General features: G+C 45.1%; 1 protein-coding gene across 3 annotated transcripts in view; it reads right to left on the bottom strand.

Annotated features, from left to right (window-relative positions):
* LOC115659798 (unconventional myosin-X-like) overlaps positions 1 to 14314 on the bottom strand; it is a 263102-nt gene that overhangs the window by 212826 nt on the left and 35962 nt on the right. For all 3 annotated transcript variants that reach the window (XM_030580481.1, XM_030580482.1, XM_030580483.1), the window contains exon 2: positions 2511 to 2609. In XM_030580481.1, the coding sequence (XP_030436341.1) occupies positions 2511 to 2609 (99 nt within the window). The remainder of the gene's footprint in view (positions 1 to 2510; positions 2610 to 14314) is intronic.

The raw sequence follows: 14314 nt of genomic DNA, 5'->3' as shown, positions 1-14314 counted from the left end.
CACAATTGATTATGGACAGATTCACAGTGTCTGCAGAAAGGTACGAGCTCACAAGCAATCTGAAAAAGACAGAGGTCATGTATCAACCTGCACCAGGGAGACCCTATGTGAAACCAAAAGTCACCATTAGTAACACACAGCTGAATGCTGTTATGGCCTTCAGCTATCTTGGTAGTATATTGTTGAATGGTGGCACCACAGACAAGGAGCTGACAAGTTATTAACAAAGCCAGTTCATCATTTAGCAGACTAGCAGGCAGAGTCTGGCAGCAACGTGGTATTAAGCTTCAAAATCACGTTAAAAGTCTATAAAGCAGTGATGCTTTCAACTTCTTGTATGAGTGTGAGACTTGGACCTGCTACATTCATCACATTAAGCTTCCAGATAAGTTCCATTTACAACATCTGCAAGCCATACTCTGCATCAAGTGGCAGGATGAAGCCATCACTAACGGGTTCAGGAACGTAGATACTCCACAGGGATTGAAGCCATGTTTATCGCATCACAGTTACACCGGGCTGATGATGTGTTGAGGATGAATAACACCAGAATGGCCAAAGCAGTTGCCATACGGTAAACTGAAAGTGGGCAACTGAGTATGAGGCAGCCAGAAGAAATGCTTCAAGGATACGCTGAAGCATAACTTAAAATAGTGCAAGTGACATTGACAGCTTGAAGTTGTCTGCATCATAGATCCTGGTGGCAAACAATAGTCAGTGATTGGGTTACCCAATTCAAGATTAACTGCCCTATGGATCTTGAGACACAGAGGCTGAGTCAAAGAGCAGCAGACTCAGCAGGCATAGACTGTAATCTCTTCCTCTACATTAAGCTACCTATGCATGTCACGTGGAAAGGGCTGCCACCTGCACATTGGTCTTTTTAACCACAGCCGTACTCAATACATCATCTTTGGTCATGAAGGACAACAAGAAGAAACAATGCAGAGGCAACACCTGTGATGTTGAGGTCAGACTAGATGACCTAATGGTACCTTCTAGCCTTAAAACCTATTGGGGGCAGGAACCCACCTCTCAACTCCTACTCAGTATTCTCCAATTTATACATCCAAGGACTGTATTAGCCATATAAGCCACAGCATCACACTGGGAGCCTTTGGTTATCTACAGTAATCCCTGGTGGGTTTTTTTTTCCAGAGTTGATTAATCGATTTTGGGAGGGCTTTCCAAATACAGGGGCAGCATGTAAGTCAGCACAGGTAGAAAAGGGAGAGGAAATGAAGATGCAATGGCCAGGAAAACAGTACTTATTACTTTATTCATTGGCTGCAGCTTTGCCTGGGACGCTGGACTCTTCACATGGTAAAATCAGGTGATTTTCATTAATGAGATGGGGAGACAAGCTGACAGTGAGACATGCTTAAAGAGTCTTAGTAAAAACAGTCCACATGGCAGCATAGGTGACAATTACAGAGCAGAGCATCACGGACAACATTGCAGAGATACCAATGACCTAACTAATGCCCTCACAGGCAGGGTCCCAAGCAACAGAATCACAGGGTTAGAAGGAACTGCAAAGGTCATCTAGTCTAACCCCCCAATACACCTTCAGGCCAAAACACAGCAATAAGGTTCAGGAAACAGGTGGCCAGAACCTATATTAAAAACACCCTAAAGCAACCTGGGCCTGAAAGAAGAGCTATTGAGTGAATGGAAAAGGAGGGAATCAGGTATCTATAGTATGTCCCCATGGGATTTTGGTTTAAGAGGTGGGCTCTGCATAGGTTGCTCGGGTCCCACACAACTAACGCAGCCAGGACTTTTCAAAAACTATGCTATGATTTTCACAACTTATGACCTTGCTGGTCTTGTCCCCATCATCCCTCATGACCTTTCCCAAAATGTGCCTTGACAATCCTCCATCCCTAACTACAGAATACAGTGCTGCCAGGTGTGGGGTATTTGGAAGACAGTGTTGCAAGATGTGAAATTGAGACATGTTGGTGTGATGGTTTCCAGTCTCTGAGAGGTAAGTCAGGCATCTCATAGCAGCTTAAAGAGACACAATAAATTTGAAATCTAGTCAATTTCAAAAAATGAGTGAAGGTAGTTTCAAATATTTAAATCCACATACACATCACCACCCCCAACCAATTTGGTTTTATAGTTGCATTTCCTGTTTTTTAAAACAGTTTTTCTCCCCCCTGTAGCTGTGAGACACCCCCACCTAAACAATTGGGGAAACTGGCTAACAGCCTATACAGCAGAATCAGTGAGGGTGATTAGAAACAAAGTCAGCTATAACAGAGAGAGAGAGAGAGAGAGAGAGAGAGAGTGAACGCACTTCAAACCTCTGGCTGTTGCAGTGATCTCACGTGTTACAACAGCAGCAGGAGAACATTTTTCAGACAAAATTATGATACTGAAGTTTACAGTTTCCATATAACATAAGGAAATCATCTAAGACCAGGTGATTTTGACCTGTAGCTTTTCTCAGCTGTAACACCAGCCAGAGCCTCAGGCAAACCTTGATTTCCAGTTATACTCACCTCTCCATAATCTGTTGTGAAGAGCACAAACCCATCATTGCATGACCCAACAGTGCACGGCTGCAGCTGATCTTGCTCCCGCAGCCACACCCGGGTGCCCTGCAATTAAATATTGCCCATTAGAAACAACACAAGATTCAAGTCACTTTCCACTGTACCTTGCACCAGCTGCTCCCACATTTGTGTGTGAGCACTCGAAAGGGACACCCATCCCTAGTTTCACAAAGGAACTACTGAAACAGCTTTCCATGTGCAAGGTCACAGCTCTGAGTGTGTCACAGACAGAGGTCACAGTTCTATCTCCCCTTGAGATGGAAGGTGGACCCGCTTCTCCACCTCTCCTCAGCATCCAAGCAGTGCATGGAGAGAAGCACCCAAAATCAAAAGCCACTTTGAAAATGTTGGCTTTAGCTCCTGTTAAGCCTCCCTCATAAGCAGGGGGCTCCCACAAGCGCAGTGATGCACTGGACCTATATGCTGAGGTAAGGCCTCCTGATTCCTATAGCATAATGGTACTGAATATATTACAGCACACTGAAATGTATGCTGCACATTCAAGAACAGTAGAACCTCAAGAGTTACGAACACTTTGGGAACGGAGGTTGTTCATAACTCTGAAATGTTAGTAACTCTGAACAAAACATTATGGTTGTTCTTTCAAAAGTTCACAACTGAACACTGACTTCATACAGCATTGAAACTTTACTATGCAGAAGAAAAATGTTGCTTTCCTTTTTTTTAATGTACATTTAACAACGCACTGTACTGTATTTGCTTTTTTTGTTTTTGTTTTTTGTCTGTCTCTGCGGCTACCTGATTGCATACTTCCAGTTCCAAACAAGGTGTGTGGTTGACTGGTCAGTTCTTAACACTGAGGTTCTACTGTAAATTCTAAATAGGGGAAGCATATGGGGTAGGGAAAGGTGGCTACTGAATTAACCATGAACCTGAATAGTCAGCACCTTATTATCTGTTATTTGTGTTTAAATTAAACTAAATTAATAAGTCTCAGACTTTTCCATGCCTTGTATCTCTCTGGCATTCCATCACACTGCCCTCTAGGCCCAGGACATGCTCCCCTCCCCAGCAACCAATCACACCACCCTCTAAGTCCATGACACTCCTGTCACCCCATCCTATCACATTGCCCTTGGTCTGGGAAGCTCCCTCACCGTCCTTATCCTCATCTACCAGGTGACCTCTCCCCCCACCATGTAACCCTCCTATGCAAAACAAAACCTATATAAAGCTATCTTGAGAATGTTACTGTAGTGAGGCGGTATGGCCTCCCTCTGAGCCAGAGGGGGAGGAACCACCCTCCCTCCCAAGTGGGCAGGGCCAGAACCGTCTCATCCCTCCCACCAGAGGTACGCCACTGGAACAGAAGTATAAAGGGCAGGGCAGAGACACAGAGGGAGGCAGATGGATCCTGCTCGCTCCCAGCTGTTGACCCTGCTGCTGAGCCCAGCAATGCCCTGCCCACCAGGGAACATACTGCTGCCACGGACTTGCCAGGACTGCCCTGGGCCACCTACCCAGAGGAGGCAGACGACGCCCTGCTAACCCAGGTACACCCCAAGGGGAAGAGATGGGAGGAAATGGTGAGGGACAGCTGACCCTAGTATGACAGCAGCTTTGCCAGAGACACAGTCAGCAAGTTGTGGCTGGAATCACCGCTGACCCATTGGCAGACCGCTGTGCCACGGTTAGGGCCCTGGGTTTGGGGCTGGTGGAGTAGGGTGGGCCTGGACCTCACCTGCCACATACACCCCCCAAGAGGGGCAGCCTCCCCTTATAAGGTAAAGTGGCCTGTGCTCGTCGGTTGTCTGATGGAGCTAGGACATCCAACCCCTGGGATTCACTCTGTCTCTGCGACTAGAGACCAGAGCTCATTAACTACTGGGTTTTCTCTGGCTGTGGTACAAATGTCCAGGACTAATTGACTACTAGGTGTGCCCTGTATCTGCAGCAAGAGATTAGGGCCAGTTGGCTATGTTTGCCCAGTTCCTGCTTAAAGGGCCCAAGGGCTATAACCCATTGACTGTTCATGGAATCATAGAATATCAAGGTTGGAAGGGACCTCAGGAGGTATCTAGTCCAACCCCCTGCTCAAAGCAGGACCAATCCCCAACTAAATCATCACAGCCAGGGCTTTGTCAAGCCTGACCTTAAATACCTCTAAGGAAGGAGATTCCACCGCCTCCATAGGGAACCCATTCCAGTGCTTCACTACCCTCCTAGTGAAAAAGATTTTCCTAATATCCAACCTAAAGCTCCCCCACTGCAACTTGACACTATCACTCCTTGTTCTGTCATCTGGTACCACTGAGAACAGTCTAGATCCATCCTCTCTGGAACCCCCTTTCATGTAGTTGAAAGCAGCTATCAAATTCCCCCTCATTCTTCTCTTCTGCAGACTAAACAATCCCAGTTCCCTCAGCCTCTCCTCATAAGTCATGTGCTCCAGCCCCCTAATCATTTTTGTTGCCCTCCACTGGACACTTTCCAATTTTTCCACCTCCTTCTTGTAGTGTGCGGCCCAAAACTAGACACAGTACTCCAAGTAAGGCCTCACCAATGCCAAATAGAGGGGAATTATCACATCCCTCGATCTGCTGGCAATGTTCCTACTTACACAGCCCAAAATACCATTAGCCTTCTTAGCAACAAGGGCACACTGTTGACTCATATCCAGCTTCTCATCCACCGTAACCCCTAGTTCCTTTTATGCAGAACTGCTGCCTAGCCCAGGGGTTGGCAATCTATGGCACGTGTGCCAAAGGCAGCACGCGAGCTGATTTTCAGTGGCACTCACACTGCCTGGGTCCTGGCCACTGGTCTGGGAGGCTCTGCATTTTAATTTAATTTTAAATTAGGCTTCTTAAACATTTTAATAACCTTATTTACTTTACATACAACAATAGTTTAGTTATATATTATAGACTTCTAGAAAGAGACCGTCTAAAAACGTTAACATTTATTACTGGCACATGAAACCTTAAATCAGAGTGAATAAATGAAGACTCGGCACACCACTTCTGAAAGGTTGCCGACCCCTGGCCTAGCCACTCAGACCCTAGTCTGTAGCAGTGCATGGGATTCTTCTGTCCTAAGTGCAGGACTCTGCACTTGTCCTTGTTGAATCACATCAGATTTCTTTTGGCCCAATCCTCCAATTTGTCTAGGTCCCTTTGTATCCTATCCCTACCACTCCTCCCAGTTTAGTGTCATCTGCAAACTGGCTGAGGGTGCAATCCACACCATCCTCCAGATAATTAATGAAGATATTGAACAAAATCGGCCCCAGGACCGACCCTTGGAGCACTCCGCTTGATACTGGCTGCCAACTAGACATGGAGCCATTGGTCACTACCCATTGAGCCAGACGATCTAGCCGGCTTTCTATCCACCTTATAATCCATTCATCCAGCCCATACTTCTTTAACTTGCTGGCAAGAATACTGTGGGAGACTGTATCAAAAGCTTTGCTAAAGTCAAGGAATAACATGTCCACTGCTTCCCCCTCATCCACAGAGCCAGTTATCTCATTATAGAAGGCAATCAGGTTAGTCAGACATGACTTGCCCTTGGTGAATCCATGCTGACTGTTCCTGATCACTTTCCTCTCCTCCAAGTGCTTCAAAATTGATTCCTTGAGGACCTGTTCCATGATTTTTCCAGGGGGGTAGCCGTGTTAGTCTGGATCTGTAAAAGCAGCAAAGATTGAACTGACCTCCCTGATTGAACTGACCTCGTTATCTCTAGCTTGCTTGCTAGCATATATATACCTGCCCCTGGATATTTCCACTACATGCATCTGAGGAAGTGGGTATTCACCCACGAAAGCTCATGCTCCAAAATGTCTGTTAGTCTATAAGGTGCCACAGGATTCTTTGATGATTTTTCCAGGGACTGAGGTGCGGCTGACTGACCTGTAGTTCCCTGCATCCTCCTTCTTCCCTCTTTTAAAGATGGAAACTACATTAGCCTTTTCCAGTCATCCGGGACCTCCCCCGATCGCCATGAGTTTTCAAAGATAATGACCAATGGCTCTGCAATCACATCCGCCAACTTCTTTAGCCCCCTCGGATGCAGCGCATCTGGCCCCTGGATCTGTGCTCATCGAGCTTTTCTGAATAGTCCCCAACCACTTCTTTCTCCACAGAGGGCTGGTCACCTCCTCCCCATGCTGTGGTGCCCAGTGCAGTAGTCTAGGAGCTGACCTTGTTCGTCTTGGGGCAAGACATACTGACTCCTGGGAGAACCTGCTCCCGCATGACAGGCCGAAGCTAGCTGCCTATCTGGGAACTCAACCCAGAGTTAGGCCCACTGAGATACTAACACCAAACTGCTAATTTCCCCAATACTAGGCTGAGATCCCGATGACACAGTGAGGCAGGGTAGCTTCCCTCTGACCCAAAGAGGCAGGGACAACCACCACCTGACTACAGTTACATTTGCATGGTTAATCGCTTTACAGTCAGCAAATACCAGTGTTAAGGTTGCTCGTGCCTTTACAGTGCCCTCAGCCCCATGAGTCTACACAATTGACACAAGCTTTACTTACATGATCATATATTATTAATAATGTCCTATCCTAAGAACACATTCTATAGCTTTAGATACCCAAGTGTAGCATTTATATTGTTTTTTTCCCCTATTTTTGCATACTTGTCTTCATTGTCACAACAGATCAGTGTTTCTGTACTGACACTTTTATATGATAGATTCCTGTTTCCTAAAGGTCTATATTTTAATATTTCAGTCAGCAGCTATTTGTTTACAATTTCTTTTCAAACAGCACTTCAGGGAACTAAACAGTTAACTGTGAAGTTGGCTTAGCTGCAAATTTAGGTGACTTATATATGCCAAAAATTCTTGCTATTCCTCTTTGTTGTTATGCTTAATCTATAATATACTGTATACCAGCTTAGTGTACAATTTTCACATAAATTACTATAATGGACTGTATTTGTCTGGCACACACAGAATAGTGGAAGGTGCTATTCACCTGCACCTAAAGCCATAGAAAAAAAGTTTGAAGTTATTTCTTAAAAAAAGGAAACACAATTAAAAGACTTATCACAATGCATACACATAAGCAGGCAGAGTTAAAATTAACGATAGTGTTTTACCAAAGTGTCGTTTTTTTTAATGGAACATCTGAGGAGTTTCTAAAAGCAAAAAGTTAATGAAAAGAAATTCCATAGTGTGAAAGCATTTGCCTACTTGCCAGCAGAATGATGAATCTCATGCACCTTAACAGGTTTGCAGGAAAGAGCCCTTCTTCCTATCTTGCATGTATTAGTTGTGGTGTTTAAACCACACAAAATGCAGAGGAAAGGAGGGCTTCTGCAACGCCGCCCATTATTCACTGCACACTTTCACTAATTTTTTCATGACACAGCCAAGCTAGCTACACAAACTTGAAGTTCTTAAGCTATGTGTACATTTTAACATCTAAGAAGTGTACAAAATATATTGTATACATGGAGTGCTATTTTCAATGTGTCATAACTTAGAGAGGTCAAAGCCATTTTTCTGGAATATTCTCCTATTCCCCGGCTGAATTTCAGCATTGTTCCCCAGCTGTTTAAGAACTACAGCTGTTTAAAATAAAAAATTGCATGAATTATTTTTAATATTAGGGAAATTAGTACACACACACACACACACACACACACTCCTTATGTTAAACAATGGCTGAACTATTTTTACTCATCTTGCAGAAAAAGCTAACTCAATTTGTGGCAGAGGCCAAACCTTAGAAAGTCCCCTTTTAATATAAAAATTGTGGGAAGCAATGAGCACTGAAAAGAATGGGGTAGAATGGAAACCCTCAGACAAACTTAGCAAAACCACACATGCTATGAAATAAACATAAAAATTGATACCTATTTAGCAAAGCACATGCTAAAGTACTGGGAGTTAACCTCTCTTCCTAGGGTTTTATTCACCATAACCATAGCATCTGAGTGCCTTCCATGTAAATGACTCAACAGCAAAGTCCTTAGTGGACTTTATGAAGACTCTGGCTCTCCTCCCTTTTGAGGGTATTAACTCTACTTGTGCACATGCTTAAGTGTTTTGCTGAATCAGGGCCCTGAAATATATCCACTGACAAAAACCTTGGTTAGCTCAGAATTAAGGATGCTCAGTGGTATTTCATGCCTTTCCAGAATGATAAGTTCAGCAAAACTCAAAACTCTGAAAACCAGGAAATAACTAGTTAAGGTACGCACCAATGCAACCGTAACTCTGCTCCACTGCAACAGGCAATGATCACTAGGAATTATCTGCATGCAGTCCAGCTGCATTCAGTGTTGGGTGTAACTATACTGAATGGTGTAGGGATTAGCTGGAATTGTTTGGCAGAGCTGTGATTGTGATCTGTGCAGCCCTTTACCTGCCCAAGGAGGGGGGGCTTGAGCACCTCTGTCTTCTTGTGCTGCCTCTCCTCCCCCCATGTGTTTGATGAAAGGAAACAGGCACATGCAGGGGTGGCTTCAGGCACCAGCGCTCCAAGCGCGTGCCTGGGGCGGCAAGCCACAGGGGGCGCTCTGCCGGTCGCCGCTAGGGTGGCAGGCAGGGTGCCTTCGGCGGCTTGCCTGCAGAGGGTCCGCTGGTCCCGCGGCTTTGGCGGACCTCCCGCAGGCACGGGGCGGAAAAATGTCTAGAGCTGTCCCTGGGTGCATGTGTATCTTAAGGGATGCATTTTGCCTTATTTCAGCGCTGATGTAGTGTGTGTCCTTAGCGGGGCACAGGAGACTTCTTCCTTGTGTTAAGAAGCTCTGAATCAGGAGCTCCTTGACTCAGTTCCATTTTTCAAGAAACATTATTATATTATCCTAATTCTCTTTCATCTTCCCTCTAGTTAATCAATATTAATTGATTAATCAATGCTGGTTCACTGGTGGAAAAGTAGCAACATGTAATCATTCTCACATCTCTGCACAGAGCGTGTGTAATTTATCTTTCAGAAAATAGTTCAAGCCCCTTAACTGCTGTACCCCCATTACATTTCCAAAAAGTAAAAGAAATCTTTGATATAGGCAGATAGTAGCAACATGCCAACAGATTGTTCTGCTTTCTGCCCAGATGAGGGTTTGAATTTACAGTGCATGGATATAGCTCAGAATCTCTGGCCACATGGCCCCTTGAGCCAATTTGGTCATATGCAAACAGGCTGGCTGAAAATGCTCTTGGCTAGCCTTTCTGCAGATAGGTGTTGCAACCTCTTTAGTGCGTCAGCGGTTAGCAAGTAGTGTCCCAGACAGCCTTGCTCTTCTTTTAATAATGTTTTCAATACTGACTACCCCAATGGGCAGTGGGTGCCATGCACTAGCTGAGATAAATACTGAGCGACCAATTTCAGTTGGGAGACAATCTGAGCCATGATTTGAGCCTGTGTGCAAAAAACATTGGCAGAATGTGGATTTTGTGAAATGCTGGTATTTTTGTGGAGGGTTGGAGGGTGCTGTATCTCATAGGAATCCTGGAATGGAAGAGACCTCCTGAGTCATGAAGTCCAGTCCCCAGCTATCGCAGAAAATGCCATCATATAATCCTGTTCATAAATTTATCAAGCTCCATCTTAAAATAGGTTGCCTGCTCAAATTACTCCAAATCTGGGTCACTAAACCTACACTGAAACCCCATGCGGAACAGCAAATTTCAAGACAATCCACATAAGCATATGAATTTTAGTTAGAGCTCTTAGTAGAGCCATCCTTTCAAGAGAAAAGAGTTCTCAACCTTAACTACAGCAGAGCTGGTGGTCCACTATACTATACAGTGTAGAATCTTAAATAGCTCAATCTCTCCTAAAACAGTCCGGAATTTAGCAGAACAGTTTGCATAGAATCAGAGAATATCAGGGTTGAAAATGGGTGTAAGTTTTATGGGCCATTCTATAGATATCTGGACAACTCTTTCCATGTGTCCCAGTCGATGACGATCTGACAAGGACAGAAATGAGGAAGTCTCTTTTGGGGGAGGGGTGTTCCCAGCTGTAATTAAGTATCTATGGAGGGAATACCCAACATTAATGTTTAAGTAGAACCCCTGAATCTGCCCTGCCTGTCTTCCATACAAGGAATAAAAGGTGGAGGAGAGAGGAAGCTGGGAGATAAATAGTTAGAAAAGCCTGATTATAACTTATCATTTATATTCTGGTAGGCCCAGGAACCCCCGTCAAGGTTCAGGACCCCACTGTGCTTGCTGCTGTACAGACAAGTAACACAAACAGCTGTTCCTGGCCCAGTGAGCTCAAAAGCTATGTCAGATAAAACGCAACATGTGGACAAAACAAACAGATGAGATGGGGGTGGGTTGGGAGGATGAAGTAACAGCGGTATGAACAGAGTTATTCAGCAGTGCAGAAGTCTTAGTCCACCACCGGTCTAATGGGAAAGATTTGTAAACATCAAAGGAAAGGCACGTTTCAAGAACAGATTTAGGGGAGTCTAAGGCAGCAGCTTGACCACTCTGATAGAAGATTTTCCCATGCACAAGGGAGCAACATGAGAGAAAGCGTGGAGGTGCTGGAGGGAGAAATAGGACAGGTCAGCGATCAGGGCTGCCATCATTAACAGAGTAATGGTAGGGTTGACAATTTAAACTAGATCCAATAGGCTGGTTGAGGCTACATAGTGAAAGGCCTCCAATGCAAAGCCCAGGAGGAGCTTGTGTTTGAGTGGTAGAGGACAGAGCCAGTGGAGTGACACAAAGATGTTGGAGCAGTGAGCCAGGAAGATGATCATGGCAGGAAAGTTATGAATGAACCTGAGTGGGCAGGGAGCAGATTACAGGAGCTGAGGTACAAGATGACACCTGACCAAGAGCCCGGGCAGTCTGGGCAGACAGAAAAGGCTGCATCTTCAAATAGTATGTAAATCAATGCAACAAGACTTGAACACAGCCTGGTTACATGGGTCAAGCCAGAAGAACAAATCAGATTACAGGTCTGTATGTCTAGGCAGATGGTGGTGTTTCCCATTGTCACAGACAAATTAGATAGAGAGGGGAGGTTTGGGAGAGGGGAGGGAAAAAAATTTAAAATTACTTTTCGCCATATTAAACTGAAGTTGCTATTTGGTCATCCAAGTGGAGAGGTCAGAAAAACAACCTGAGACTCAACTGTGCATGGAGGTAACCAGATCTTTGGCAGAGAGGTAGGTTTGTGAGTCACCACCATTTAAATAGCATTTGTGAATCAGAGCATCTAGAAACAGAGTGGAGAAAGAAGAGCAGCGGAGCCAAGAATGCAGCTTTGGAAGACACCCTCTGATACAGGGGAAAGAGAAGAAAGCTACAGTCAAAGGTCTCTCTAAGGGTGTATGTAACAATCTGAAAGTGTGCACAGGCTATCTGACCTATTGCCCCATGGACTTCAGAAAAGCAGATATTGACTCCCTGGGGGAACTGATGGGCAGGATCCCCTGGGAGGCTAATCTGAGGGGGAAAGGAGTCCAGGAGAGCTGTCTGTATTTTAAAGCAGCAAAGAATCCTGTGGCACCTTATAGACTAACAGAGGTTGTCTGACATGCATCTGAAGAAGTGGGTATTCACCCACGAAAGCTCATGCTCCAAAACCTCTGTTAGTCTATAAGGTGCCACAGGATTCTTTGCTGCTTTTACAGATCCAGACTAACACGGCTACCCTCTGATACTTGTATTTTAAAGAAGCTTTATTGAGGGTGCAGGAACAAACCATCTTGATATGCAGAAAGAATAGCAAATATGGCAGGCAACCAGTTTGGCTTAACAGTGAAATCTTCTGTGATCTTAAACTCAAAAAGGAAGCTTACAAGAAGTGGAAACTTGGACAGATGACTAGGGAAGAGTATAAATTGCTCAAGCATACAGGGGTATAATCAGGAAGGCCAAAACAAAACTGGAGTTGCAGATAACAAGCGATGTGAAGGGTAACAAGAAGAGTTCCTACAGGTATGTTAACAACAAGGAGGAGGTCAGGGAAAGTGTGGGACCCTTAATGAATGGTGGGAGGCAAACTTGTGACAGGTGATGTGGAAAAAGCTGAAGTACTCAATGCTGTTTTGTCTCGGTATTCACAGACAAGGTCAGCTCCCAGACTGCTGCACTGGGCAGCACAGTATGGGGAGGAGGTGAGCAACTCTCAGTGGTAAGAGAACAGGTTAAGGACTCTTTAGAAAAGCTGGACATGCACAAGTCCCTGCGTCCAGATCTAATGCATCCGAGGGTGCTGAGGGAATTGACTGATGTGATTGGAGATCTATTGGCCATTATCTTTGAAAACTCATGACAACCGGGAGTGGTCCCGGACGACTGGAAAATAGCAAATATAGTGCCCATCTTTAAAAAAGGGAAGAAGGAGAACCCAGGGAACTACAGACCGGTCAGTCTCACCTCAGTCTCTGGAAAAATCATGGAGTAGGTCCTCAAGGAAACCATTTTGAAGCACCTGGAGGACAGAAAAGTGATCAGGAACAGTCAACATGGATTCACCAAGGGCAAGTCATGCCTGACCAACCCGATTGCCTTCTATGATGATATAACTGCCTCTGTGGATATGGGGAAAGAAGTGGACATAATTTATCTTGACTTTAGCAAAGATTTTGATACAGTCTCCCACAGTATTCTTGCCAGCAAGTTAAAAAAAAGTATGGATTGGATTAATGGACTATAAGGTGGATAGAAAGCTGGCTAGATTGTCAGGCTCAGTGGGTAGTGATCAATGGCTCGATGTCTAGTTAGCAGCCGGTGTCAAGCGGAGTACCCCAGGGGTCAGTCCTGGGGCCGGTTTTGTTCAACATCTTTATTAATGATCTGGATGATAGGATGAATTGCACCCTCAGCAAGTTTGCAGATGACACTAAACTGGGGGGAGAGGTAGATACACTAGAGGGTAGGGATAGGGTCCAGAGTGACCTAGACAAATTGGAGGATTGGGCCAAAAGAAATCTGATCAGGTTCAACAAGCACAAGTACAGAGTTCTGCGCTTAGGAGAAGAATCCCATGTACCGTTACAGGCTGGGGACTGACTGGCTAAGAAGCAATTCTGCAGAAAAGGACCTAGAGATTACAGTGGATAACAATTTGGATATGAGTCAGCAGTGTGTCCTTGTTATCAAGGAGGCCAATGGAATATTGGGCTGCATTAGTAGGAACATTGCCAGCAGATTGAGGGAAGTGATATTCCCCTCTGTTTGGCTCTGGTGAGGCCACATCTGGAGTATTGTGTCCAGTTTTGGGCCCCCGACTACAGAAAGGATGTGGAAAAATTGGAAAGAGTCCCGTGGAGGGCAACGGAAAAGATGGCTTCAATCCCCTACCCCAAGACAGGACAAACCTCCTACTCGGACTGAGAGATGCACACAGAGAGCACCTCCACCCTGCTTACTAGGAGGCTCCTTGGCTTTTGCCTGCACAGATCAAGCCTTCTGTGTGGTCGCTCCTTGTTACGGTACCACAGGCTGAAGAGAACAGCAAGAAGGAGACACCAGTGCAGCTGTCCATCCCATAAAAGCAAGGGATAAAGAAAGCAGCACAACAGCTCCTCCTACTAAATCTCTTCACAAACCAAGGAAATGAAAGCAGGGGAGAGAAAAAGGGGGGAGAGAAAAAAAGAGACTCTCCACAGGTGGCAGCAGCATGGAGCTCCGGAGCCCTGCAGCAGGACTCAGATCCCACGGGTCCCACTGCCATAATGTCTGGAGCGGGTAAAATGTACTCTGTTGTGGCTGGGGTTGGGTGGGCAAAAAAAATAGATTGCAGTAATTTGCAGGAAAACACTTCACAAATTGTAATGCTTAAATTTAAG

This window comes from Gopherus evgoodei, chromosome 11 (assembly GCF_007399415.2).
Source record: "Gopherus evgoodei ecotype Sinaloan lineage chromosome 11, rGopEvg1_v1.p, whole genome shotgun sequence".
Lineage (NCBI taxonomy): Eukaryota > Metazoa > Chordata > Testudines > Testudinidae > Gopherus > Gopherus evgoodei.
The sequence above is the reverse complement of the archived record's forward strand: the minus strand, read 5'-3'. Positions and strand labels throughout refer to the sequence as shown.